Raw genomic sequence first — 27915 nt, 5'->3', positions numbered from 1 at the left:
CTCCAGTCCTATTTTTTATTCTTTATTTTGAAACAGGGTCTCTCTCACTGAGTTGCAAAGAGCCTCACTAAGTAGCTGAAGCTGTCTTCGAACCGTGATCCTCCTGTCTCAGTCTCCCAAATGCTGGGATTATAAGTGTGAGCCACCACACCTAGCTCACATGGCTGTTTTTAAAAATTCCATTTTAGATGGGCATGGTGGCACACTCCAGTATTTGGAAGGCTGAGACAAGAGGATCACAGGTTCAAGGACAACCTCAGAAATTAGTGAGACTCTCATCAACCTAGTGAGACCCAATTTAAAAAAAAAAAAAGATTAAAAAAGAAACAGGGCTGGGGGTGTAACTCTATAGAATCCCCTGGGTTCAATCCCCAGTTTTACACACATACACACACACACACACACACACACACACACACACACACACACAGTACCATAGTAAAAAATCCATTTCCTCAGCATTTTTATTGATATCAGTAAATGCTCTTTTGAGGAATTTGTTGGTTCTAACCTGTGTCTCACCTCACTTCATCTCCTCAAAGCCTGATGAAGGACGTTCTCTTCTTATCCGTGTTACAGATGACGAGACTAAGGGTCAGAGAAGTCAGGTATTCCATTTGATCAGTTCTAATATCATATGTTCACATTTAACATTGAAATGGATTTTGTTTTGTTTTGTTTTGTTTTTGAAGAACTGGGGATGGAACCCAGGAGCATTCTACCTCCAAGCTCCACCGCAGCCCTATTTTTATTCTTTATTTTGAAACAAGGTCTCACTAAGCTACGGAGGGCCTCATTAAGTAGCTGAGGCTGGCCGTGAACCACAATCCTCCTCTCGGCCTCCCAAGAACTGGGATTACAGGAATGTGCCACCATGTCCAGCTAAAATGGGATTTTTAAAAACAGCCTTGTGGTCCTCTTTTGACTTAGCACGTCTGCCTAACATTAAAATTGAGATGAACATCACAGCCAATGGCTTCTTGGAATCAGTGAAACCCATCATCTCCAGAAGGTCTGACCAGTCAGTAAAAGGCAGTGGGGACTTCACCCAAAGCCACGCTGCTGACTGCCTCCTGCAGGGGAGGGGGCCAGCTTTGCTACTCATACAAATATACAGGCATGGCGGACCCATGGGGAGAGAGTCCCACAGTCAGTAACAGATACTTCTGGGTGGTAGAATGGGGAGAATTGTTCATTTCTTCTTTACTCTTGGTCTCCAGGGTCCAGTAGGAGCAGGCATGACTGATGATGAGGGAAACGCTGAACACTGGGGCGGGCAGGGCCTGGGCTGAGCCCAGCCTGCAGTCCACTCTCCTGCAGTTGTGTGGTGGCTGAGACACCCTGGCTTCTGGGCTAGGCAGTGCCCGTGAGGTCTGACCACTGCCTCTTCTTCCGCCAGGTACCTCTACAACCGCATGGGCTACTGGAGCGACTGGTCTGTGCCCATCCTTGTGACCACAGCTGCCGCTTTCACGTACATCGCGGGCCTCCTGGTACGCAGGCTGTCTCAGAGGGCAGATAGCCCTGCTCCCAGGGGAGGGGACACTGCCCGTGACAGGCTGATGGTGAAGCCTGCCCTGGTCTAAAGGGGAAGCTGGCTGTGCCCTGAGCCCCTTCAGCTGCTACGCTTCTGAGGCCCGGGTGCCCCTAGGTGGGAAGCCATCTGTTTTGCCAGTCTCCCTCAGCTGCCTCTCCTGGAATGTTCCCCCAGCCCAGTTCTCAAGGCCCATTTCAGATTCCTCCTCCAGGAACTCTGCTTTGGATCCCTGACTGAGATACAAGTCAATCCCATTCTGGACCGGGGTTTCTTGGGGCCAGGGCTTAAGTCTTATTCAGAAGCCTGAAGCCTGGCTGGGTGCAGAGGTTCATGCCTGTAATCTCAGTGACTTGGAAGGCTAAGACAAGAGGATCACATGTTTGTGGCAACTTAGCAAGACTGTCTCAAAATAAAAAATAAAGAAGGGAGAAGGATATAGCTATTAGACCTGGGTCCAGTCTCTTACTACAAAAAGAAAGAAAGGAAAAGAAAAGAAAGGAAGGAAGGAAGGAAGGAAGGAAATACTGTAGCCTGAAACTCCCTAAACATTTTGTGAATGAAGTTGGACAGTCCAAGTGCAGCAGGACCCAGTGACCTTTTAGGGAGAAATCCAAGTAGCGGAGACTGGAGGCCTGGCGGGCCTGGGAAGGAGGCCAGGCTTGGGCTGGGCTGGGCAGAATAGGGTATTCCTGTCACCTGTAGGGAAGGTCTGCTGACTCTGCTCTGGGCCAGGCCAGGTCACACATGGGGCCTGACTGCCACCCTGTGGCCCCTGCTCAGGTCCTGGCACTGTGTCACATCACCGTGGGACAGCAGATGAACCTGCACTGGCTGCACAAGGTAAGGGCTGTCTCTGCTGGGAACAAGAGAGGGAAGGGAGGCTGGAGGCCACGGCGGCAGAGGGAGAGTCTGGGCACATCTCCCTCCCCTGGGTCATGGCTGTAACTGTTCTGGTGGTACCCACAGGGCACTTGCTGTGAGATGGGCACTGTCCTCTCAGCCTGGCCTGCATCCCCTCATGTAACCCCTACCTAGGAGGTCGGCACTGGCATCACCTCATTTTGCTTTTTTGGAAACTGAGGTACAGAAAGGTTAAGTAACCTGCCCTAGGTCTCCCCTTGTGCAAGTGGCAGAACCAAGATTCTACCCCTATAGCCAACTGCGTAACCAGCCCAGTTCATAGCTCCTACGTAGCCCAGCCCGCTGGCCGAGTCTTTTTCATTCTTCAACCAGATCTTTTAAAAACCTTATCCAGTGATGCCATTTCCTTAAAGCCCCTTCTACCACTCCCAGGGCTCCTATGAGGACCCAAACTCTCCACCCCACCATGCTCTGGTGCTGCCCATGCCTCCTGCTCCTGTCACGGGGCGGTGTCCTCAGCTTCTGCTCCTGAGGCCCCTGCCCTCCCAGCGTGCCCACCTCTCCGCCTGCCTCTCCTCTGCTTTTCAGCCCTTGCGCGCCCGCTCTTTGCCCCCTCCCTTGTCACTGGCCACGTAGGCATGCTGCCTTCTCTCCCAGAGCTCCCCTACCTTGCAGCCTCCTCTGCTATATTTCTGAGCACTCCAGTCTGGTATAAGCTAGCATGGCATTGATCATTTCCCTGTCCCCTACTCAGGGCTGGGCTGGGAGCTGGCAGCCACCGTACATCCCAGAGCCCTGACGGGAGGTTTCTGATGCCTGCTCTGCTTGGCATAGGGTTGGTACAAAGAGCCATCGGAGAAGGGCTGTGTCATCTTTTTTCTCAGAGCTTGGCTCAGAGTCAGAACTCTATTTAGGAAGAAAGCAGAAATGTCCAGAAACAACCACGAGTGCATGAGATGGGTCCAGAGTGACCCCAAGGGAAAGGGCTCTTAGCCAGAAGGGGACTGGGAAGAGGAAGAGGAAGACAGACACTGAGCTGGGACTGGGTTGTGTGGAATGGGAGGTGCCTGGGAGCAGCAGGGATTTGGAGACTTTGAGGTTCAGTTAATTACAGGGCCCAGAAGCCAGACCCAGAGGACTGAAGTCTTGCAGGGGTGAAGAGTGGTGAGCAGCCCTTGGTGCACCCCTCCTTCCTCCGGCAGCTCTCCTCTGGGCTTCTGAGGGTCCCTCTGTGAGGTGCTTTCTTCTCCTGGCTGCAAAGCTGACACCTGAAAGAAATGCACAACTGGCGCCCTGGGTGGGACCAGCACACACTGTGGTCACCTGCTGGAGTCATGCCCACTTCTCAGCAGGCCAGGTCACATCTGCTTGATGCTGGCAGAGATGCCTGCAGAGGCACTAAGCCAGCCTAAGCCAGCCGGCGGGGCAGGTGGAGGCAAGAAGTCAGATCTCCTGCACACTGGAGCCCACTCCCTGGGGCCCTGTGAGCCTTCCTCTCCCCTCCTGTCAGATCTTGGTGTGAGGGCCTTCCAGGCAGAACTGACCCCCAGTGGAGACTGCCCCATCCTGCCAGGGAGGGGGGTTCCCAGGGCTTAGGGTATTGAGGCAGGGCCTGGAATTTCTACATATATATTCTGTTTTCACAATTCTGTCATTGGATTCTAAGATTCTAAGGAACCTACTCTTTTGTTTGTTCAAGGCTTTGTTTTGTTTTGCTTGTTTGTTTTATTTCCAGACATATTTTAATGGTTTAAATATATTATTTAGAAGCCGGGTGTGGTGGGGCACACTCATAATCTCAGCATTTGGGAAGCTGAGACAGGAGGATCGAGGTTCGCAGACAGCCTCAGCAACTCAGTGAGACCTTGTTTCAAAATAAAGAATAAAGCTGGGCATGGTGGCACAGGCTTGTAATCCCAGCTTTCAGGAGGCTGAGACCTGGAGGATCACGGTTCGCGGACAGCCTCAACTACTTAGTGAGGCCCTCTGCAATTCAGTGAGACCCGGTTTCAAAATAAAGAGTAAAAAATAAGACAGGGGGTGTAGCTCGGAGGTCAAATGCCCCTGGGTTCCATCCCCAGACCCCCCCCCCCAAAAAAAAAAACCAAAATAAAGAATAAAAAATAGGGCTGGAGGTATAACTCAGAAGTAGAATGCCCCTGGGTTCTATCCTCAGTACCACACACATACAAAGATAAAATAATATAAATATAAAAAGTAATATAAATATAAAATAAATATAAAATAATATAAAAATATAAAAAAGTAAAAATATAAAAAGTAAAAATATAAAAAATAAAATAAATATATAACTGTATGTAATTGTGTGTGTGTGTGTGTGTGTGTGTGTGTGTGTGTGTGGTACTGGGGATGGAACCCAGAGACATTGTGCCTCCAGGCTATATCCCAGCCCTATTTTAGTTTTTTGTTTAGAAACAGGGTCTCACTAGGTTGATGAGAATCTTACAACTTGTTGAGGCTGCCCTCAAACCTGTGAATCTCCTGTCTCAGCATGCCAAGTACTGGGATTACAGGTGTATGCCTGTAACCATACCAGCTCCTATATGTAATTTTATTTTATTTAATTAATTAATTTATTTGGTGGTACTGGGGGTGGAACCCAGAGGCCTTCTACCTCTGGGCTATACTCCTAGACCTATTTTATATTTTTATTTGGAAACAGGGTCTCACTAAGTTGCTGAGAGCCTCACTAAGTAGCTGAGGCTGGCCTCGAACCTGTGTCTCAGCCTCCCAAGCACGGAGATTACAAGCGTGCGCCACCACACCTGGCTCTATATGTAATTTTAAATGTCCAGTTTTGAAGAGAAAAATAAGACATGCAAAAAGATAGGAATTGTGATCCATACACAGAAAAAAAAGATATGTTTGTTTTGATTGAATTCTTTTTTTTTTTTTTTCGGTACTGAGGATTGAACCCAGAGGCATTCTACTTCTGAGCTATAATACTCCCAGCCCTATTTTTTATTCTTTATTTTAAAACAAGATCTCTTGAAGTTGTAGAGGGCCACACTAAGTAGCTGAGGCTACTGGGATTATAAACTTGCTCCACCACACCTGGCTAATAATTGAATTCATTTTTGATCATGTAACATTTTTGTGTCTCAAAGGTCATGAAAAAGTATACAATGAAAACCTACTATCTTTTTTTTTTTTTCCTTTTTTTTTTATTGGTGCACTGTATTCATACATCATAGTAGGATACATACTTTTGTAGACATACATGCACACTTTTCCCAGTCAGCCCCCACCCAATCCCCACCCCATTCTCTCCCTATACCTCCCACCCATGCTTGGCTTAGTAGTTGACATCTAGTATTATGGCAATTTATCTAAAATTAAAAATGATAATCTCACATAACAGTTTCATTTGTCTGATACCAAGCTTTTGATGACTTAAAGATAACATTTCAATATTTCTTTTTGCTTTCTTTCTTACCAGAGAATATTTTTTTCTGTTTTTTAGGTGAAACTATCATATATTTATATATTTATTTTTCAGAAAAAAATCTATCCTAATATGGAATATGGAGTCTAGGTACCCAAAACGATCTTGAAAAAGAACAAAGCTAGAAGATATATATTTTCTGATTTCATACCATATAAAGCTACAATAATTGAAACAGTGTAGTACTATTCTAAAGGCAGATATATAAACCATTGGAGTTAAATAAAAGCCTAGAGCTAAATTCTTCCCTATATTGTCAAGTTATTTTTGACAAGGTTTCCACGAACATTTGGTGGTGGAAATGATAATCTTTTAACTAAATATTGTTAAAAAATAATAATTACATGGAAAAGAATAAAATTGGACCCTTACCTAATCCCATATACAAATATTAACTCAAAATAGATAATAGACCTAAATACAAATCTTAAGACTATAAACTTTTAGGAGAAAATCTGGGTCATAAAACCTCACAACATTGAAATTGACAGTGATTTCTTGGATATGATTTCAATGGCACAGGCAACAGAAGAATATACAAACTCCCTAAAAAATAAAAGAAAATATTGTATATCCAAAGACAATGTAAACAGAGTTAAAAGTTACTAATAGAATTGGATAAAATATTTCCAAATGCTATATCTGAAGGTATATTAATATTCCAACTAGAAATCCTAAAAATTAACAACAATAAAGGCAAACAATACAATTTAGAGATAGGTAAAAGACTAACATAAATAATGAATCTCCACAGATAACCAATCTTAGTTGTCTGTTGGATGGAAATTCTTGTTTCTCTGGTTCTGGTGAGTGTTACCTATTTCTTCTTTGTAGTTAATCTCTTTGAGTATTTTCTCTAGCGCTGGTTTTGAAGACATAAATTCCTTCAGTTTCTGTTTGTCATGGAAGCTTCTTATTTCTCCATCTAATTTGATAGAAAGTTTTGCTGGATAGGAAATTTTTGGCTGGAAGTTGTTTTCTTTCAGAGTTTGGAATATGTTACTCCAAGCCCTTCTGGCTCTCATGACTTGGTTTGGGAAGTCTGGAGTGATTCTAATTGGTTTGCCTCTGAATGTCACTTGGCCCTTTGTTTTTGTTGCCTTTAAGATTCTCTGCTTGGCTTCCACATTGGTCATTTTGACAATTATATGGCGTGGGGATCCTCTTCTCGGATCCTGTCTAAAGGGAGTTCTATAAGTTTCCTGGATCTGTGTATCGACCTCTTGCTCTATGTTTGGAAAATTTTCTGCTATTACTTCCTTGAAGAGATTGTTGATCCCTTTGGTATCACTTTCTTTTCCCTCCTCTATTCCAATTATTCTTAGGTTAGCTCTCTTAAGATGGGCCCATATTTCTTCAATGTCAGATTCCTGCTGTTGGATATCTTTTTCTAGATTAGAAACTATGCATTCATTTTTGGATTGCTCATCTTCTAAGAGCGAGATTCTGTTCTCCATGTGTTCTAATCGGTTGTTTGTACTTTGAATTGAGGCCTTTACTTCATTAATTGCATCCTTTATCTCTTTTTGGCTCTCTCTGAGTTCTTTTCGAAGCACCTCTATTATTTCTACAGTTATTTTCCTGATTTGATCTTCTAGAAATCTCTGATTTTCTGTTTTATCAGGTTCTGATGTTGTGGGGTTGTGCACATTCATTACTTCAGTGTTATTCCTCTTTCCCATGATTTCGGAGGTTTGTGCCTTCTCTGGGTTCTTCCCTTGGGTCACTATGGCTTCACTTAAGGTGCTCTGGATCTCGAGTCTGTATTATCTCAGACCCTACTACTCCTTTACTGGGTTGTATCACAGAGTCTCCGACCCAGGGAGTCGATAGAGACTGCTTTAAACTATGGGGGGTGCCAGATTGCACGCTCTCCTATGGTGTGATATCTCTGCCACCACCACTCCCTCACTGGGTCAAGTCCCAGGAGGCACAATACTGGGATTTCTCCTCTGTGGCCCGCAATTTGACTCACTGTTCTTGAGTACGTAGATGTAGCTGTACTGGACTCGGTGAATTCACTGCTGCTGCCGCCGCCGGTGGCAATATGGCGCCTCTGCCACGCCCTCGGCCATGAGGCTGGCGTATTTTTTCTTCTCTGGTTTTGATTTCCACTCTGAATCCCTGCAGCGTGTGCTGAGCTCGGCCACTGGGAGCTTTAAATGCTGTCTGCGCCGAAAGATCCAGCCTGGCTGTTCCGCATCGGCTCACCTCGGCTTGCTGTAGCCGTCCACTGAGTTCGCCGCTGCCGCCGGCAGTATGGCGCTGTTGCCGCGTCCTCGGGCGCGTGTGTCTCCTCTGTGGCCCTGAGCTCTGTTCTCAGTCCGCTTTCTCTCTGGAGCCTGGTGGTTTTTTTGTTTTTCTGGTGATGGTGTTTTCTGGCTATGAAAGGCGCTCTTTTTGTGGTAATGGAGATTGGTTGTTAGCGGGACTCTTAAGCCCCGCTTTTCTCGGTCGCCATCTTCCCGGAAGTCCGAAAACCTACTATCTTTCCAGAGACATTTTAAGCATATTTAAATACACACACACACACACACACACACACACACACACACTGGGTGTGGTGGCTCATGCTTGTAATCCCAGCATTTGGGAGGCTGAGACAGGAGGATCGTGGTTCAAGGACAGCTTCAGCTACTACTTAGTAAGCCCTTTGTAACTCAGTGAGACCCTATTTCAAAAAATAAAGAATAGCCGAGCGTGGTGGCGCACGCTTGTAATCCCCGTGCTTGGGAGGCAGAGACAGGAGGATCACGCTGGTTCCGAGCCAGCTTCGCTGGCTTAAGAGACCCTGTTTCCACATAAAGTTAAAAAATAGGTCTGGGAGTGTAGCCCGTGGGAGTGTAGCCCGGAGGTAGAAGGGCTTCCAGGAACCCCAGTACCACCAAAAAAAAAAAGAATAAAAAAATAGGGCCGGGAGTGGAGGTCGGAGGTAGAATGCCCCTGGGTTCCATGCCCAGTACTGCAAAAACATGTATGTATGTATGTATGTATGTATGTATGTATACACACACACACACACACACACACACACACACACACATTTTCTTCTTCCTTCTCTTGAAACACAAGTTGTCCTCCGCACCCTCTGCTCTGCCCTTTAACAAAATGCCCAGTGCTCCTCCTTGGGGACACTGAACGCTGTCGCGCACTTCCTCTCCCTGTCCCCCATGTTCGCTGGTTCCCTAGCTATCTGGCCAGCCCCCCGTGGATGGCCACAGTTGGCATCTGGGTTGCTTTCAGTCCTTTTTCAGGACAGTGGTGTGGTAGTGACTCAGGAGAGGAATTTCTGGGCGAGGAATGTATAGATTCCTTGTTCTAATCTTGCCACATGGCCTCCTTGTAGAGCATCACTAACTCATGCTCTCCAGCAATGTACGGCCAGGCCTATAAAAATACCCTCACCCACAGCCGGCAGCTGATTTCTTGACCTTCGCCTACCTGATGGGTGGGAAATGGCAGCTTACTATACTTGGCGTTTGCATTTCCCTTATGATGACTTGGATTCAGCATTTTTCACAGGCTTGAGTCATTTGGACTTTCTATCGACTAGCTTTTTGCTTATGGGATTTGCTGCTGCTGCTTTTTTTTTTTTTTTTTTTTTGTACTGAGGATTGAACCCAGGGGTATTCTACCTCCAAGCTACACCCCCAGTCCTATTTTTTATTAATTATTTTTGAAACAGGATCTCACTAAGTTGCAGAGGGCCTCACTAAGTAGCTGAGGCTGGCAGTGAATCTGGGATCCTCCTGTCTCAGCCTCGCAAGGACTGGGATTATAAGCCTACGGCTACCACACCCAGTTAGATTTTCTTTTTGCTTACTAATTTGATCTCTTTGAGATTTCAAAATTGGCCTTTTGTCTAATGAATTCCAGATGATTTTTCCTAGTTTGTCATTCATCTTTTAACTGCTTATTGTATTTGTCCGGTGATAGGATCCCCCCACCCATGTACTTAAGCTGTCAGACTTGGAAAGGTCTTTCCCATTCCAAAATTATATAAAATTTCTCTGTGGTATCAGCCGGTAATTATATGTTTTCACATTGTGTGTGTGTGTGCACATGCATGAGTGGTGCTAGGGATTGAACCCAGGGGCATTCTCCTCTTAGCTACACCCCCAACCCGTTTTTATTCTTAATTTTGAAACAGGGTCTCACTAAGTTTTGAAGGGCCATACCAGTTGCTGAGGCTGGCACCAAACCTGTGATCCTCCTGTCTCAGCCTCCTAAATACTGGGCTTACAAGTGTGTGCCACTACTTCTGGCTTTACATTTTTTAACATTTAAATTTTTTATCCTTTTGGAAGTTATTTGGGGGTATGATGTGATCTTAGTTCTTTTTAGATGGCTTTCAGCTGTCTCCAGTGAGTAAGTCAGCCTGTCCCCTCTAATCTGAGATGCCACTTTGATCATATAGTATATAGTTTAATGTATTCACATCTATTTTTGAACTTATTACTTACTTTCATGTATCTCTCTGGTCTTATGTAATGTTGGTTTTTTTTCCTTTCCTTTTTTTTCTCTTTTTTTTCTTTTTTTTTGGGGGGGGGTACTGGGATTCCTGGAAACCCTTCTACCTCTGGATTACACTCCCAGACACCTATTTTTTATATTTTTATTTGGAAACAGGGTCTCTTAAGCCAGTGAGGCTGTCTTCAAACCTGCGTGATCCTCCTGTCTCTGCCTCCCAAGCACAGGGATTACAAGGGTATGCCACCATGCCCGACTGTCATGTTATTTTGAAAGACTCCAGTTTTATGGTATTTTTAATCATGAGTCCCTGGTTCTCTTGAGTCCTGAGAGGGCAGGACAGGTACCCAGGACTGGATGGGGAGGGAGCCACCTGTGTAGGGGTTGGTGTGTGAATGAATCCAGGTACCTTTAGGGACCTTCATCCTTCTCCCTACTCTGCCCAGAGCTCCTCTCTCCAGAGGTCCCTCCTTGGTGAGCCTCCAGGAGAGTCCAGGGCCAGGAGGTGAGGGGAACATTGGGGGTATTCTTGGGGGCTTTGTCTTTTCCTGAGGCATCCCCTCTTACCCCACCCCCCACCCAGAGTCAGCTCAGAGGGCACTGTGAGGTGATGGTTATAGCTCCCACTTCCCCAGCAGTCCTGACAGCTCTGTGCATCCAAAGTGCTCCTGCCCATGTCCCCTGGCTTCCAGGCCCAGGGGCCACAGCCACAACCCAAGTTCTGCACAAAGGAGAGGTCTGTCAGATGGGCGTGGTGGTGCACACTTGTAATCCCAGTACTTGGGAGGCTAAGACAGGAGGATTGCAAGTTTATGGCCAAGCCTCAGCAACTTAGTGAGACCCTAGTTCAAAATAAGAAATAAAATAAGGCTGAGGATGTAGCTCAGGGGTATAATGCCCTGTGGTTTTAATTCTCAGTACCACCAAAAAAAAAAAAAAAAAGATTATCACCTGAGACCCAGTGAGAAGCCTAGAGTACCACACAGCCACGTGGCAGGTGTGGCTGAGCTGGGCTGGTGCACCTGCCACCTGCAGCTCAGGCTCAGCACCTCTGCTAGCTGACTCTCCTTGTCCTCTCCATAGAGAGCCTCCTGTATGTGAGGCACTGTGTTCATCGTAACAGCACCGACCATTGTTTATTTTGCACTTACCGTGTATATAGGGCATTTGTCACATGGCATTTCATTCGCTTCTCACAGTAATTCTGATCAGTTGCTACCACTTAAACAGACACAGGTGACATCTGGTAAGGACTCTGCTGCCAGGCTCTGTGCAGAGCACTTCACCTGCATGCTTTCACTTACCTTCCCCAAACCCTTTCCTATGGGCACTCACTACCCCAGGTCTCAGCTCAAGCGAGACCCTGGAGAGGCTTCCTCCACTGCACCCAGCAGAGCCAGGATTTTTTTTTTTTTTTTTTTTTTTTTTTGGTACTGGGGGTAGAACCCAGAGGCTTTCTACCTCCAGGCTACACTCCCAGACCTGTTTTATACTTTATTTGGAAACAGTCTCACTAAGTCGCTGAGAGCCTCACTAAGTAGCTGAGGCTGGCTTCGAACCTGTGTGATCCTCCTTTCTCAGCCTCCCAAGTGCGGGGATTACAGGCGTGCACCACCACGCCTGGCTTTTTCAGAGTCAGGATTTGACCAGGAGTGTGACTTGGTGTGGCTCTTCACCTTGGGCCAACTGTATGCCATGAAACCCCAGAAAAGCAGAGGCCAGACACCCTACCCACTGCAGGTCTGCAAAGCCGGGTCCCAGCACCCAGCAGGCAAGACTCACTGAGTGAATGAATGAACATACTGCTATATCCTCCATCCCTCCCATTGCCATCACAAACCACAGCCAGCAGAAGAGACAACCAAAGACCAATCAGGCACCAATCAGGTGTGTGCCTATCATCCCAGTACTTGGAAGGCTGAGATAGGAGGATCTCAGGTTCAAGGCCAGCCCCAGCAACTTAGTATGACCCTGTTTCAAAAAAAAAATATATATATATATATATAAGATAAAAAGGGCTGGGGGTGTAGCTCAGAAATAGAATGCTGAGCCACAGCCCGTGTGTTGAGGAAGGGGATTCTCAGGATTGTTGGGAACTCCCTGATCCCCTGTCCCACACTCCTGGGCTTCCCAGCAGCCTGGCCCCCCAGAAAGAGCACAGCCTCTGAAGCCGGCAGAGGGGTTGGTGTCTGGGTCCTCTGCTTTAAAGCTGTGAGACAAGAGAAAAGCCCCAGGACACCCTGACGTGCCCCCACACACAGACACACTTTTGTTCCCTTGTCTTCCCTTGTCCTGGAGCCAGCTCATCACAGCCCAGAGAGGCCTTACCTATTTCAGCCTTGTTACTGTTTCTTAGGGAGACATTTGTTTCCAGGCTGATGGGCTGAACTGACAAATCTTCAAAGGAAAACTTAATCCCAGGCAAGAATTCATTTTCTCTACCTGGCAAGGAGCGAAGACAGATAGGCTGCTGTCTCTGCCCTCACCTCTAGAGAGTCTGCTCAGCCCTTGCTCTGTTGCCGGCGGTTCCCAGTGGGTCAGTGCCAGCCAAAGGGCCTGGCAGGAGGAGAAAGAGGCAAGAGGACACTGCTGATGGGAAGGACAGCTCCAGGGTGGTGGGGAGTCCAGGCAGCGCAGCAGGAGAGGCGTCCGAGAAGTCAGAGGGCAGCGTGGTCGCCCTGGGGGCCCTGCCAGAGCATCGGCTGTGGGATGTTGGAGCAGAGGTGTGACTGGCTTGGGGACCAGCCCGGACAGTGTGGGAGACTCAGAGTGGGCAGTGAGACTCAGCGCCCAATAGGGAATGGTGCTGGGGGCTGAGAAACAGGAAACTTGAGCTTCATTTCACTTAGTTTGGGGCCTAGGGTAACATATTTCCCAAAAGACCTTTCTCCCACCAAGCATGGTGGCCCACACCTGTAATCCCAGTGCTTGGGAGGCTGAAACAGGAGAATCGCAGATTCAAGGACAGCCTCAGAAATATAAGACGACTCTCAGCAACCTAGTGAGCCCTTGTTTCAAAATAAAGAGTAAAATAGGGCTGAGATAGAATGCCCCTGGGTTCAATTCCCAGTACCACAAAAGAAAAAAAAAATCTCTGAAGGTACTCCTGAGTCCTCCATCAGAGCTGTGCTCCTGGCAACCCCGACACAAGCTGGATGGGTGCTGGGAGGCCGGGCTGGCAAGTGCTGGGGAAGGGGCGGGGCAGACCCCTGCCTTGCTGTGTGCACTGCGGAAGTGCCACTGTGAGCCAGCCCTAGGTGCATGCGAGGCTGGCCTGCACTTGGGCTCCTGCCCCCACCTGGGCAAGGATGGAACCCAGGGGCATTCTACCTCTGAGCGATATCCTCAGCCCTATTTTTTATTCTTTATTTTGAAACAGGGTCTCACTGAGTTGCGAAGGGCCTCATTAAGTAGCTGAGGCTGTCCACGAACCGCAGTCCTCCTGTCCCAGTCTCCCAAATGCTGGGATTACAAGTGCGTGCCACTACACCCAGCCTGGCAAGGTGGTTTTCTTGTTGGACCTTCCCTGATGGGCCAGATTTTCCCCTGAGGTCGCTTGGAGGGCTGGGCCCACGGAGGACTCGCCTCATCTTCTCTTCACCCTCCCTTCCCTCTCTCACTGTCCTGTCCTCCTGGGCTGGGCCACCTCCTTCTGAGTCTGTACCTGGGTGTTTTTCAGCCGAACCACACCAGTCTATTTCCTTCCTCCCTCTTCTCTCCTTCATTCCTTTACTGCTCTCTCCATCCCTCCCTGTCGGACACACTGGGCCCCTCACACCTCTCTGACCCTCTGTCTGGTGCTTCCCCTCCAGATTGGGCTGGTGGTCATCTTGGCCTCCACGGTGGTGGCCATGTCTGCAGTGGCCCAGCTGTGGGAGGACGAGTGGGAGGTGCTGCTGATCTCCCTGCAGGTGAGTGGAGGTGAGGGCTGCTTCTCCAGGACCCCGTGACGGGCGGTGCTGTTCATCACTCCTGTGTCCCCACACCAAGACCCACAGAGGGCCAGAGGGGGTCTAGGTCAGAGGAGGAGAAGATGCTACAACCCAGGGCCCCTGGATTCCCAGTGTCCTCAGCTGAGTCACCTGCCCTGTGTGTAGAGGGGACCGTCAGCAGCCTGAGGGGCTAGGCAAGCTCAGGCCTCTCTCTCTCACCCAGGGCACAGCACCGTTTCTGCACATGGGGGCCCTGGCTGCTATCACCGCTCTCTCCTGGATTGTGGCAGGACAGTTTGCCCGTGCAGAGCGGTCCTGTGAGTACCACGGGGCAGGGCTGGCACAGTACCAAGGCCAGCATGGGCCGCCCTGCCCACACTTCACCTGGGTGGCCTGGAGGGAGGGGCCCTTTGCTCAGGGGGGTCAGCCTGGAGCTGAAGTCCTCCTGAGTCCCTAGGTCTGTGTGTGCGCAGGTGTGTGACTTGGGGGCGGGGTTTCCAACAGGAATGGCACTGCCCCCCCCAGGACACTGGGCTCCTGTGTCCAACCCTAGCCATCTGGGGCTCATGGTGGGGGCTGGTGGGAGCAGTGGTTCATAGGAGGTGTTCATGGCCCATGTCCGCAGCCTCCCAGGCGACCATTCTCTGCATGTTCCTCGCTGTGGTCTTTGCCCTCTACCTGGCCCCTCTCACCATCTCCTCTCCCTGCATCATGGAGAAAAAAGACCTGGGCCCCAAGCCTGCCCTCATTGGCCACCGTGGGGCCCCCATGGTGAGTGCCTAGCAGACTGTGTGGGGGTGGGAGTAGCTGCCAATGCAGGGGAGGGGGCCTTTTTGGGAAATGGGTATGATATATATAACCTGATAACAGGAGTCATTCTTAGCGGTTTGGGGAAGATATATGGGGAGAGTTGGTACAAAGGCCAGGAGAGCTGCAAGGCACCAAATCCTAAAGAGCCCTGAAGGCATCTTGCTAGATTTCATCTTTATCCTGTGGGACCTACAGAGATGCAGGGGAGAGGGGTAGGCCCAAGCTTGGCACTGTGACCAGGAAGCAGGAGAGCTGGCCAGGTGACAGGGCGGGAGAGCCAGGATGCAACTCAGCCGGCTGTGCAAGGGAAGACGGTTCAACTGGATTGAATTGGAGAAAGAGATTGACGTCAAAGTCAGCGCCCTGTTCTGCCCCTGCGGTACCCTGTGTCCCACACAGGAGTGCTCAGGCTCCACAGCCATGCTGCCTGGGTGGGAAGCCTGGCCCCGCCAGCTGTGGGAACCCAGAGTTTTCATATTCTCTGTGCTTGGTCCCTACAACCTGCCTTGGGGATGCTGAGATTGACTGGCGTTAGCATGGATGTAGTGTCCAGAAACATACCTAGCACCCAGAAAGTAAGAGGCATTATTGTTACCTCTGGCAGACCCCTCTCTGGACCAGTCTCCTCACCCACCAGAAACTTGAGGCAGTACTGGTCTCCTCTGGGAGATGCTTTTAGCTCCCGGAGAACTTGGTGTCTAGGTACAACTGTGCCATTCAGATCTGGCATAGTGAACTGGACTCACAAATCCATTGCTTTAAGAGGATGTATCTGGGATTATAAGAATGTGCCACTACACCTTGCTCTGGTCATTTTCTCTAGGTGGAAAACTTCAAACATACACAGGAATGGAAAGAATAATATATCACATAATAAAGAAACACACCTAATGCATCCAATATCACCTTCAGTATTTTGCAACATTTGGCCATTTTTACTTTTTTTCTTATATTTTGAAAAAGTTCCCCTACCTTTTTTTTCCGTTATAGTAAAGCAAATCCTAGACACCATATCATTTCAACAATATATACTTCAAGATGTATCTCTACCCACAAGGCCTTTTAATATAACCATAATACTATTATTACACCTATCCAAATTAATAATTCCTTAATATTATCTAACATAAAGTCCATGTCAATTACAATCCTTTGTTGCCTCAAAACTATCTCTTTCTGCCGGGCGTGGTGGTGGTGGTGCACGCTTGTAATCCCCACGCTTGGGAGGCTGAGACAGGAGGATCGCGTAGGTTCGAAGCCAGCCTCAGCTACTTAGTGAGGCTCTCAGCAACTTAGTGAGACCCTGTTTCCAAATAAAAGTATAAAATAGGTCTGGGAGTGTAGCCCGGAGGTAGTAAGCCTCTGGATTCCACCCCCAGTACCACCAAAAAAAAAAAAAAGCAAAAAAAAAAAACTATCTCTTTCTAATTCAGTTATTAAAAATCAGGACCCATTGCCGGGCGTGGTGGCGCACGCTTGTAATCCCCGCACTTGGCAGGCGGAGACAGGAGGATCGCACAGGTTCGAAGCCAGCCGCGCGCTCTGGCTTAGGAGACCCTGTTTCCAAAAATAAAAAATAGGTCTGGGAGTGTAGCCTGGAGGTAGAAGGGCTTCCAGGAACCCCAGTACCACACACACACACACACACACACACACACACACACACACACACACACTCAGGACCCACCAAGCAGATTTGTAATCCCAGCTGCTTGGGAGACTGAGGCCTCAAAAACTCCCAGAAAAGACTTTCCCCATCCATCACTTGCTCTGCCTCCTCCTCCCCTTTTTTTCCCCTTCTTTTTTGCGGGTCTGGATGGAACCCAGGGGCATCGACCGACCTCCAAGCTACACACCCTGCCCTATTTTTATTCTTTATTTTGAAACACTAAGTTGCGGAGGGCCTCACTAAGTAGCTGAGGCTGCCCGCGAACCTCGCGATCCTCCGGTCTCAGCCTCCCGCATGCTGGGATGACAAGCATGCGCCACCAAGCCCGGCTGCCTCCTCCCATTTTGGAAGCCCCTCCTGATCTGCTTCCAGTCCACCTTCACAGGCATAGGAACCCTTTCCCTCTTCTCTCCACCCCATTCCCATCCTGCTGACACCGGTCTTATCCCAATCCCTGGCTTGGTGCTGACCTCCAGTGGCAGCAAGGGGTATGACAGTGCCCTCGGATGGATGGACCAGAGCAGGAGAAAGAGATCAAACCCCAACTCTCCCAGCCTCAGGACCCTCAGAGAACAGTGAGCACACATCCCCAAGGGGCAAGTGGGGACAACGCACAGGAGGGAGAAGTGCACCCAAGCTCACAAACATAGATAACACAGAGTCAAGGCTAGAACCAGGGGCTGATTTATACTCTGTGAAGTCACTTTCTCTGGATCTGGCATCATGCTAGGGGCTTTTAATCCATATAGCAGTCCAGGGAGGAAGAGGTTATTGTCACACCTGTGCATATGAGAAAATGTGTCACCCCAATTAAACTACCATCTCATCCCCCACTCCTTCCAGCATGTCCACCTGGACTGAGCTCAGGGTATAACCAAGAAGGAACTTGGCATTCAGCCTGATCCAGGGCTACCATAGAGCTTCAGGACCATAAAAAGGCCTCTTGCCTCCAGCATCTCGCTCAGTGCTCAGGATACAGCAAGGATTAGGTACTAGCAATATATCAGGCATTTATATATGCCCACACTAACTCTGCCTTTCCTTGTCCCCCCCCCCAAAAAAAAACCCCTGAAAAGTGGACATGACTTAGCAGAAAAGGAAACTGAACTTCAGAGAGGCTGAGAGGGCACCCAGGGTCACGCAGCTACTCCATGGAGGAACCAGTTAGAACCAGGCCTACCCAGCTTCCCAGCATGGAAGGCTTTCTTTTGGCTGGAGAGGGGTATATCAGCTGGATTCCGGCTCTCCCCTCACTACCCCTTCCTCCCCAGCTGGCTCCAGAGCACACGCTGATGTCCTTCCGGAAGGCCCTTGAGCAGAAACTGTATGGGCTCCAGGCGGATGTCACCATCAGGTAGGTGAGGGGAAGGAGGGTGGCACCTCCCCTCCCCAGGCATCGGGTACAGTGTACATCCGGTACAGGTCACCGGGTACAGGTCTGTACCTGGGTCACTGCTGGTGAGACCGCCCATCCCAAAGCTGTGCAGCTGGGGAGATGGAGGCCCGGAGCCTCCACAGCAGGGTAAACAAGTGAATCTTGTGCCAAACTCCAGGGCAGATAATATAGAAAAGAGCAGACTGACTCTCTTGGTTCAGGCAGGGAGGAGGGCGGGGCCTGGAGCCCTGCCACAGATCCAAGGAAAACTAGATCTATGTGTGTCTGCATGGTGGAGCTCAAACCCTCAGTAAGTGAAGGCAGCTGTGGGTAAAGACCACACAGAAGAGACATACACATTTTACACCTTTAGGTATATAAATATGTATTAGTATAAATGGCAGGAAGAAAGGATTCACACCAATCTTACAATGGAGGCTCTGAGAAGGGGAGGGGGCAAGGCTGCCTTGAGGCCCTGGGCAGGGCACAGTGCCTTTTACTGTTTCCCATGAAGCCTGAAGATCCATGAGCTTGTGTGTGTGTGTGTGTGTGTGTGTGTGTGGCACTGGGGGTGGAACCTAGAGGCTTTTCTACCTCTGGGCTATACTCCCAGACCTATTTTATATTTTATTTGGAAACAGAGTCTCACTAAGTAGCTGAGAGCCTCACTCAGTAGCTGAGGCTGGCTTCGAACCTGTGCGATCCTCCTGTCTCAGCCTCCCAAGCGCTGGGATTACAAGTGTGCGCCACCATGCCCAGCTTCATCTATGAGCCTTGGCAGCCATGGTGGGAGTGGAATTTGCCAAAGGGGTGCCCTTATGCATTATGGTCCTTATGCATTATGACATCACAGGAACTGGATTCCAAGACTGGTTCCACCACTGACTGGCTGTGAATCTTGAGCTAGGTGCTCCCCTCCCCTTGCCTCAGTTTCCCCATTATCAAATGAAATGACACCTTACCCCCAAGGTTACCAAGAGAATGAGCCAGGCTTCTCCCTCCTTGGTAGTCCTCACCCCTGCCTGACCCTCATAGAGTGCCAGAGGTGCTGCCTTTGGAGTCACCCACCAACCGCTGTCCTCGATGCACAGGCAGGGAGCCTGTGGTCCAGTCAGGGACCCTGCTGGGGGGAGGAGTGCAGTGTGTAAGGCCTGCTGCTGGTGGGCAGGTGGGGGCCCTGGGCGGGCAGTGACTCGGCACTCTCACCGCAGCCTGGACGGTGTGCCCTTCCTCATGCATGACACCACGCTGCGGCGCACCACCGATGTGGAGCAGGCCTTCCCGGAGCTCGCCCGCAGGCCCGCCTCCATGCTCAACTGGACCATCCTGCAGAGGCTCAACGCTGGACAGTGGTTCCTGAAGGTCTGGATGCACCTGGTCCTGGTCCTGGTCCTGGAAAACATGGGCAGGGACCCCAGGCAATTCGAGACAGGTGTCCATCAAATCGGTGACTAGCAGGCTGGCCAGCGGCTTCTGCTGGGCTCCTGCCACTGCAGCTGGGCCTCCTGGGTGTTACTGCTTGGTCTAGATCTGTCTCCCACACCAGAAAAGCTGATAGGTGGGATGCTGACAATGAACAGAATTGCTAATTGGCAATTCTACATATTTGGAGGGAGGTCCGCCATCTGGCCTGAAATATGGCTAGAAGAAAAGGCACCGGGGTCTGGGAGGTGCTCCAGGAAAATCATTCTCTCAGGAAGTGGCTGTGGGGTAGAAAAGGGAGTTCCTAGAGCCCCCAAAGGCCACAGCCACCACTTCACCTGACACGCACACACCGACAGACACTGGCAGCCCGGGGATCTCCACGTTCAGTTGCTGGGAAGGCATGCAAAAACCCCCAAAGGGCTGCTGACACAGCCCCATGCATCCCTGTCTTCTGCAGACAGACCCCTTCTGGACGGCCAGCTCCTTGTCACCCTCGGACTACAGGGAGGCCCAGAACCAGTCCATCTGCAGCCTGGTGGAGCTGCTGGAGCTGGCCAAGGGCAATGCCACACTGCTGCTCAATCTGCGTGACCCACCCCGGGAGCACCCGTACCGTGGCAGCTTCCTCAATGTCACGCTGGAGGCCCTGCTGCACTCTGGCTTCCCACAGCACCAGGTGAGGCCTGCAGCCACTCCAGCATGAACTCGCCTGCCCCTCTCCACGCGTCAGCGTTCACATCCGTGAAGCGGAGGTTGTGTGCCCCTCGGCTCTCCACCAGGGCCGTTGTGAGGACAAGAGGGGAATCAGAAAGTCCTTTCAGATGTTCAGAGGGCGGGAGCGGGGCCAGGTTCTCTGGCTACTCCAGTGGAGGACTGCCCACATCGCTGTGGTGCCGAAGAACTCGCCACTAATTTGTGACAACATACTAGATGTTGGTGGCTGCGTGCAGACCAATTTGTGTTTGGGTGATCCATCTTGTCTCCACAGAGACCTGGGAGGAAGCTTCTTGAGTTGTTGCCAGGGCACTGATGCCCACAGCTGGGCTGAGCTGTCCCCTGAAAATGATTATGTTAGCTTCTGTGACCACCATATGCCAGGCCCCCTCTGTTAACCCTACACAAGCTCAAGGGTGGTAGGCGCTCTTACCTCTCCTTTGTGGAAGAGAAACCTGAGGCCTCCCCCTCTCCCACCAGGTCCTGTGGCTGCCTAACAGGCAGAGGCCCCTTGTGCGGAAGGTGGCTCCTGGCTTCCAGCAGACCTCAGGCTCCAAGGAGGCGGTCTCCAGTCTGCGGAGAGGCCACATCCAGAGACTGAACCTACGCTACACTCAGGTGTCCCGCCAGGAGCTCAGGTGTCTACCCCATCCGGCCCCAGGCCACCCCAAGAAGTATGGGTCCCAATCACCCCAGCCCTGTCACCCCAGTACAGTGGGACAGAGGGTATGCACAAAAGTGACTTGGGCACACAAGGTTCAAAGACAAGAGGCCGCTGGGCATGGTGCACACTTGTAATCCCAGGACTTGGGAGGCTCAGACAGGAGGATCACGGGTTTGCAGCCAGTCTCAGCTACTTAGTGAGGCCCTCTGCAACTTAATGAGACCCTGTTTCAAAATAAAGAATAAATGCCAGGAGTGGTGGCTCATGCTTATAATCCCAATACTTGGGAGGCTGAGACAGGAGGATTCAGGTTCATAGCCAGCCTCAGCTACTTAGTGAGGCCCTGCACAACTTAGTGAGAGCCTGTTTCAAAATAAAGAATAAAAATAAAATTGGGCTGGGGATGTACACCAGAGGTAAAATGCCCCTGGACTCAATCCTTAGCACCACACACACACACAAAAATAAAAATAAAAATAAAAATAAAAATAAAGAATAAAAAATAGGGAGCTCAAAGATAGATTTCCCTGGGTTCAATCCCCAGTACTGAAAAAAAAAATCCAAAGAGGTTGCCTGCCTACAGGCAGAGCTGGGTTTGGCTATGAGCTGGGCCTCTGGGCACAGAGTTCCCTCCTCTAGGGTAGCTGTGAAGTGGCATGAGGTTGTGAAGGGGCGTGACTTACAGGTGCTCCATGCTGAGCAGCAGCCCATACCCAGGACTTACCAGTCGCTGTCTCTTGTCCAGGGACTACGCATCCTGGAACCTGAGCGTGAACCTCTACACTGTCAACACACCATGGCTCTTCTCCCTGCTGTGGTGTGCCGGGGTCCCATCTGTCACCTCCGACAACTCCCACACCCTGGCCCGAGTGCCTGCCCCCCTCTGGATCATGGTGAGTTGGAGATTGTTGGGGAGCACCCGAGGACAATGCAGAAAGCCTGTAGCCTGCCTCAACCACTTGGCTAGCTCTGCGTGCAGGACTCGATGGACAAGTTGGGGCTGCAGGCATGAGGAGGATTTTCACAGCCTCTGGGGTCCGTACTGAGGTGATATGGGGACTCTGGACCTGACCCCTGGGAAGGAACACATCACTTAGGGGCCCCCAAGAAATAGATAGCTACTTGGGGTTCTTGATTTGGGAGTGTTTATATCATTTGGTTTTAAAGGACAGGAAGTATTGGAAAAGGGTAACAACAGGACAAGAACAGATTGTTAGTCTGCTCAGACACCAGTTAATCAAACCATGTTTGTGCTGGTGGGCTGAATGCTTGCAGACAGACCAAGCTCCAGCCCCTTCTCCCTGGGGAGCCCCTGGCCTCCCTCCTGAGCAGTGGGGTCTAGCTCCCACTGCCACCCCTGAGGATACAGAAGGCAGACAGAGGTTGCTCATGGCTAACAGGGTGCCGGTGGTACTGAGGCCTACCTGAGTTATGATTTTTTGGGATTTAAGTCAGAAGAGAGCCTTGGAGGGAAAAGGAAAATGGGGACCTAGGCCACAGGCTTCACATGCTAGAATCATCATGACCCCTTCAAAGCCCTAAAGGCCTCACTCTCCAGTTCTCACCTGCCCATTGTCCTTAAAAACCTCCCAAGCCTCCGCTTGGTTGACGTGAGGACGAAAACGCTGGAGAGTTCAGGCCCCAGGGTTGACCAATGGCATCCTGTCTCGCTGGCCTGAGCAAGGAGGCTTGAAGCTACACACAGGCCTCTGTCCTCCCAGTCCCTCTGTACGCCCTTCTGATCCTCACACAGTGACGTGTACTCCTGCACAGGGGCCACACCCCCGCTCACAGGCTCACATGCCCATCTGCTCGCTGTGCCACGCGCACGCATTCATAGCCAATATCCTTCTTCCATCATTTGGTTCTTGCTTGAGCCCCCTAAATCACACAAACCCTCCACTTGTAACCTTAGTGTGTGCACACGTATGCATGCACACACCCTGGGGTCCACAGAGTCTACTGCAAAGTACAATCTTAAACTCCCAATCCCTTTAATGTCCTCCCTTGCCATTCCTCGATGGTCACAGGGGGTCCTCCAGCCCATGGACCCTCAGTCTGAATGGGCCATGACTGGAAGCTGGCCTCGCGCCATCTGTCCACAGCCCCCGGACGAGTACTGTCTCATGTGGGTCACCGCCGACCTGATCTCCTTCACCCTCATCGTGGGCATCTTCGTGTTCCAGAAGTGAGTAGGCGCTGACAATCCATGGCCTTCCCTACCCCCTGGCAGGCTCAGCCCCCCACCCCCCAAATCCTGGGGCCAGGAGAAGGTCTGACCAGCAGAAAAGGGAGGCGCCCCCATGGCTCTGCCCCTCCTCCCCCAGCCAGAGGCTGGCGGCTTCTGGAATGAGCATCAGCTAGGAGCCCAGAGCCAGGCCCTGACCTGATCTGCTGGGTGGATCCTGGCAAATCTCTGCCCCTCTGCAGGCTCGCCTGCTCACCCCTTAGCCAGGGCATGGGTTCCCAGTGGCATCCGGCACTCACTCCTGCCAACCTGAGAGCCTCCACACCCCTCAGGACGGCAGCTGGGATGTGGGTGGGCTGGGGGGTCCAGGGGAGGGTTTAGGGCCAGCCTTGCACCCAACCCAGCCAGGAACCAAGGGGCTGGGGTTTTATTCTTGACTGACGTTCTCTCTCTGTCCCATCTTGCTCTGATCCGGCGCATGTCCCTCCTCTCTCCCCCTCCCCCTCTCTGCTGCACTCTGGCATCTCACAGCTATCACTTGATCAGGTAATTCTGGTGTGGTCTTCCTCCTCCTTCTCCTCCTCCTTCTCCTCCTGTTCCTCTTTCTCCCTTCTTGCCATTTCCTTTCCAATTCTGTCTGAAAACCTGCCACACACCATGGCCTGTGCCCGGGTCACACCTCCCGTGCCTGAAGCCCCACAGCCCCTCTCCCCAGCAGTCCTCCTCTCTGCTCTTCCCACCTGGCCACGTGCCTTCCCTCCACTCTCTGTTCCTACTCTGATTCCATGGTGGAGACCAGCGTTTCCTTGACAGGTCCCTGACCCCCACCTCTCTCAGCCCAATGTGTCTTCCTCAGGGAGGGGCTCCTGGCCTGAGCACTCCCATCCCCCAAGCCTACCTCTCAGGGGCCTTCACACCTGCCCAGTGCACCCCCAACTTTCTGCCTCTTTGGGCTTCTTTTCCTATTGTCTACACTCTGCTTATCTTTCTCTCTGTGTCCCCATCTTTCTCTTTTTGACTCCCACCCATGCTCCTCTCCCTCCTCAGCCTTTATCCCATCCCCCTGGGGAGGGCCCACAGTGTCTTCCTGTTCCAGATGTGCCTGGCTGCAGAGACCCTAGCCTGACACCTGCCTGTTGGGTTTTAATGTTAATTTCTAAGACGAGACTTGGTCCTTAGGGACCCAAGTCCACCTTGGTCAAGTGCCTTAGGGCCTACTAGGTCAGACGGCTTCACTGACCAGCTTCTAGGAGAACCTGCCCGCTTGCTGTGGGACTGAGCCCGATCAAGGGATGTTTAGCCAGCTGACTCTTCCTCTGTCTGCAAAGTTGGCAGACATTCACATGTGCTGCCCGGTGGGGTACTGGGCCTATCAGATATGGCCATAGTGGTGGTCATTGTCTTCTGGAGGTCAGGAGCAGCTTGAGAGGGGAGGGGACCTGGGGAGGAATGAGGCAGGGAAAGAAGACCACTTTGTTGTGGCTTCATTCTTCCTCATTTACTCCACAAATGCTGGTCCAGCACCCACAACATGGCAGGCATTGAGGTTGGTGTCAGGTGCCCAGAAATGAATTGGAGGTGTGATCGCTGCCCTCAGGGATTCATGGGGTAGCCAGCCCAGCCAGGGTGCAGGTGCCTTCCCCTCTGCCCCTGCTTCCTCCTTGTCTGTCTGCTCTGTCCATCTGTGTGTCCATTTCTGCTGTGCTGACTCCATCCAGAAACTTGCAATTGGTTTCTTGTGGAGGCTTGGCTCCCTTCTCCTACCCAAGCAGGATTCAGTCCCCGGGGAGGTTGAGTGCCTGTCTCCAAGATGCCCTTCCACTCCTCTTGGTGATGTAGGGATGGGGGGGTGTCTGTGAATCCTTCTGCCTAGATCCTAGGAAAAGTCTAAGGTCAGAGGCCAGGGATTTGGGGCTGGCTCAGAGGAACTATTACAGCAAAACCAGGTGTCTTGGGGCAGGAGCCCGAGTCCTCCCATGGCCCTAGCCCCTGCGTGTCCACCTCGCAGCCCACTCTTGATCCACTGTATCACCCACGCTACCTTCTCCCCAGCCATCGGGAGGATTCCTGCTGACCTGCCCCTCCCCGCTAGCATTGCTAGAACAGAGCAGCAAATGGCCCCACCCCAAGTCACTCGAACACCTTGCCTCACGGGCCTGAGCAAAGCCACACTGCCCTCACCTGCCCTCGCCTGCTTCCCTCCCCTTTCTTCCTTTCTGGGATTCCCCTCTCACTTCACTCAGCCTGTCATGATGGTGGAGCTGTGGGAGACATCAGCTGGGACCTCCTGAGATTGGTGTGTACCCCAGAATAAGTCATCAGAGCCATTTCTGCTAAGCTCCCCTGCCCATTGTCCCAAAGAAAGTCAGGCACATAACTGGCAGTACCTAAGACAGAACTCACCAAACTATCTTTCTGGGCCAGTGTTGTTAATTAAGGGCTCTAGAGGTCAGAGGCAGGCAGAAGAACCCTTGCCAGGAATCAGGAGACTGGTTCAAGTCCCTGTTCTGCCCCTCTTTGGGCCTGTTTCCCTATTTGTACAGTGGGACATGAGTCCTGCTGGTCTCTCAGGCCACATCCAGAGAGGCTCTGGAAGTGAACAGGGTCTCTGCTCCAGGAAGGGGTGAGGAAGGACCTGATGCCAAGGGGCCATCTCTGCAGGTGGCGCCTGGGTGGCATCCGGAGCTACAACCCTGAGCAGATCATGCTGAGTGCTGCAGTGCACCGGAGCAGCCGGGACGTGAGCATCATGAAGGAGAAGCTCATCTTCTCAGGTGAGCGCTGCAGCAGGCCAGGCGCACCCTGGGCTAGGTCTCCACCCACGTGACAGGCAGGCAGGGAGGGAGTCTGTTTGGAAGGCCCAAATCCTCTGCTTGGTTCATTCACAGATCCCATAAATAATGATTTTGCCCCTGCTCATTGCCAGTCCCTACTGCCGTTTCCAGCCTGTTGGAGGAGGTAGGTGTATAGACAAAGGCATGGGAAACTAAGGGTTAATAGAGCTCTCCATTGGGGTGCTGTGGAGAGTGTGGCTAGAGCTCCCTGAGGCAGGGAGGAAGGTTGTGGGTGATGACATGGCTGGAGTGTGAAGGATGGTAGGAGGTGCCTGGGTAAAGCATCAAGGTTCAGGCTGGGTGGGAAGAAAGAAGGAAGGGTGCTCCAGAGCAGGCGTGCGGGAAGGCAGTAAGGGAGCACTATAGCACATGCCCTGGAGGTGCTCTGCTCAGTGAGGGCCCAGCATCCTGTGTTTGGGGCCGAGGGAATCAGGGGCTGGCCATAAGGCAGCCCATCCCAGTCTCAGGGACTCAGAGGAGATTAACACAGAAAAGACTTGAGCAGGGTTTTAGGAAAAAGAGATATAGATGGGGAAATCACTCCCAAAAGAGAGGCTAACAGCCAGGTGTGGTGGCTCACACTTGTAATCCTAGTGCTTGGGAGGCTGAGACAGGAGGATCACACAGGTTCAAAGCCAGCCTCAGCTACTTAGTGAGGCTCTCAGTAACTTAGTGAGACCCTGTTTCCAAATAAAGTATAAAATAGGTCTGGGAGTGTAGCCCAGAGGTAGAAAGCCCCTGGGTTCCACCCCCAGTAACACACACACACACACACACACACACACACACACACACACACACACACAAAGCCTCAAGGAGAGTAAATGCTAGGCACCAAGCTCAAGAGGGTACAGATGGCCTCTTCTGTGGCTAGAAGGTAGTTCCATGGAATGGGAGACTGAGATGAGCCCAGAAAGTTCAGCAGAGTCCAAGGAAGGCCTGAACGCCAGCCTCAGTGCCAACCACAACACAGGGGCTGTGCCACTGCACTAGGAGTTGTGGGTCAGCCGTCCTCAGCCTGTCCTCCTCATTGACATTCTCTCTCCTGGCCCAACAGAGATCAGCGATGGTGTGGAGGTCTCTGATGAGCTCTCTGTAGGCTCGGACAGCAGTTTTGACACATACACCAACAGCACCACCACTGCCGGGGGCCCCCGAGGAGGTGGCAGCCGAGCCAAGACCCTCACGGACCGGGGTGGGCGCTAGCTGAAGACCTGTCTGTCTCTGCCTGTACCTAACATAGACACTGGGAGCACCCAGGAGAGCCGGCAAAAGCGTGTCCTCACTGGAGTGCTCTGGGAGCTGGCTCCACGGCCTCCTCATGGGCTCCAGCCCCGTTACTCCAGCCTCTCCTGAAAGATGTCCCCTCTCCCCTGAGGCCCAGCTGGGCCAGGACTCCAGCGTTCAGATGCCCCTGCAGGCCTGGGGCTCCTTCTCTGGAGGAGTGAGGGGCCTGGCCCTGCTCTCACGGCCACCCTCACATCCCAGCCTGGAAGTTCTGCTGCTCACTGGGCCGTGCTGTATCACCTGTAGCAGTGGAGGGTGTGGATGCTCACCCACCTGTGCTCACGTACGTCTCTCTGTCCCCCTGTCCATGCCAAGAGGCTACTGACTTCTCCATTTTTTATCCTGCCTCAAGGACCTGGCAGCTCTGCTCTCTACATCAATCTCAAAGCACAAGGAAGTCCGGCCCAGGAGCACAGCCAGTGGCTGTGGTAGAGACACATCCTCCTCCCCAGCCAGCCTCCCACCACCGCCAGCCCCTGCCCTGGCAGAGGCTCGAGCCATGTCCCCTAGGAGCAGCTGGAGATGGCCAGAAGTACAGGCTCAGGGCTGCCCTATCTCACACCCAAGTGTCCAACAGGCCTCTGGGGCAGAGGTGGCCCTGAGGCCCAGGAGATCCGCAGTCTGATCTGACCTCAGGTTCCCACATCAGTGGCCACAGGGCGGGCCCCCTCCCCAAAAAAGCA

At 51.3% G+C, this 27915-nt stretch overlaps 1 protein-coding gene across 3 annotated transcripts in view; it reads left to right on the top strand.

The window, feature by feature from the left end:
• GDPD5 (glycerophosphodiester phosphodiesterase domain containing 5) overlaps window positions 1-27151 on the top strand; it is a gene marked incomplete at both ends in the record, with an annotated part of 47255 nt that extends 20104 nt beyond the window's left edge. For 2 of the 3 annotated variants that reach the window (XM_080698280.1, XM_080698282.1), the window contains 13 exons: window positions 1400-1493; window positions 2318-2377; window positions 14147-14245; window positions 14490-14583; window positions 14892-15037; window positions 18017-18099; window positions 19332-19482; window positions 20003-20221; window positions 20740-20897; window positions 21669-21816; window positions 23029-23111; window positions 25758-25885; window positions 27003-27151. In XM_080698280.1, the coding sequence (XP_080554406.1) occupies window positions 1400-1493; window positions 2318-2377; window positions 14147-14245; window positions 14490-14583; window positions 14892-15037; window positions 18017-18099; window positions 19332-19482; window positions 20003-20221; window positions 20740-20897; window positions 21669-21816; window positions 23029-23111; window positions 25758-25885; window positions 27003-27151 (1612 nt within the window). The remainder of the gene's footprint in view (window positions 1-1399; window positions 1494-2317; window positions 2378-14146; window positions 14246-14489; window positions 14584-14891; window positions 15038-18016; window positions 18100-19331; window positions 19483-20002; window positions 20222-20739; window positions 20898-21668; window positions 21817-23028; window positions 23112-25757; window positions 25886-27002) is intronic. The other variant, XM_080698281.1, reaches the window with a different exon arrangement.
• Window positions 27152-27915: the final 764 nt, after the last annotated feature.

This window comes from Muscardinus avellanarius (assembly GCF_963383645.1).
Source record: "Muscardinus avellanarius genome assembly, chromosome: 1".
NCBI classification, from domain to species: domain Eukaryota; kingdom Metazoa; phylum Chordata; class Mammalia; order Rodentia; family Gliridae; genus Muscardinus; species Muscardinus avellanarius.
This window is presented reverse-complemented; position numbering and strand designations above follow the sequence as displayed.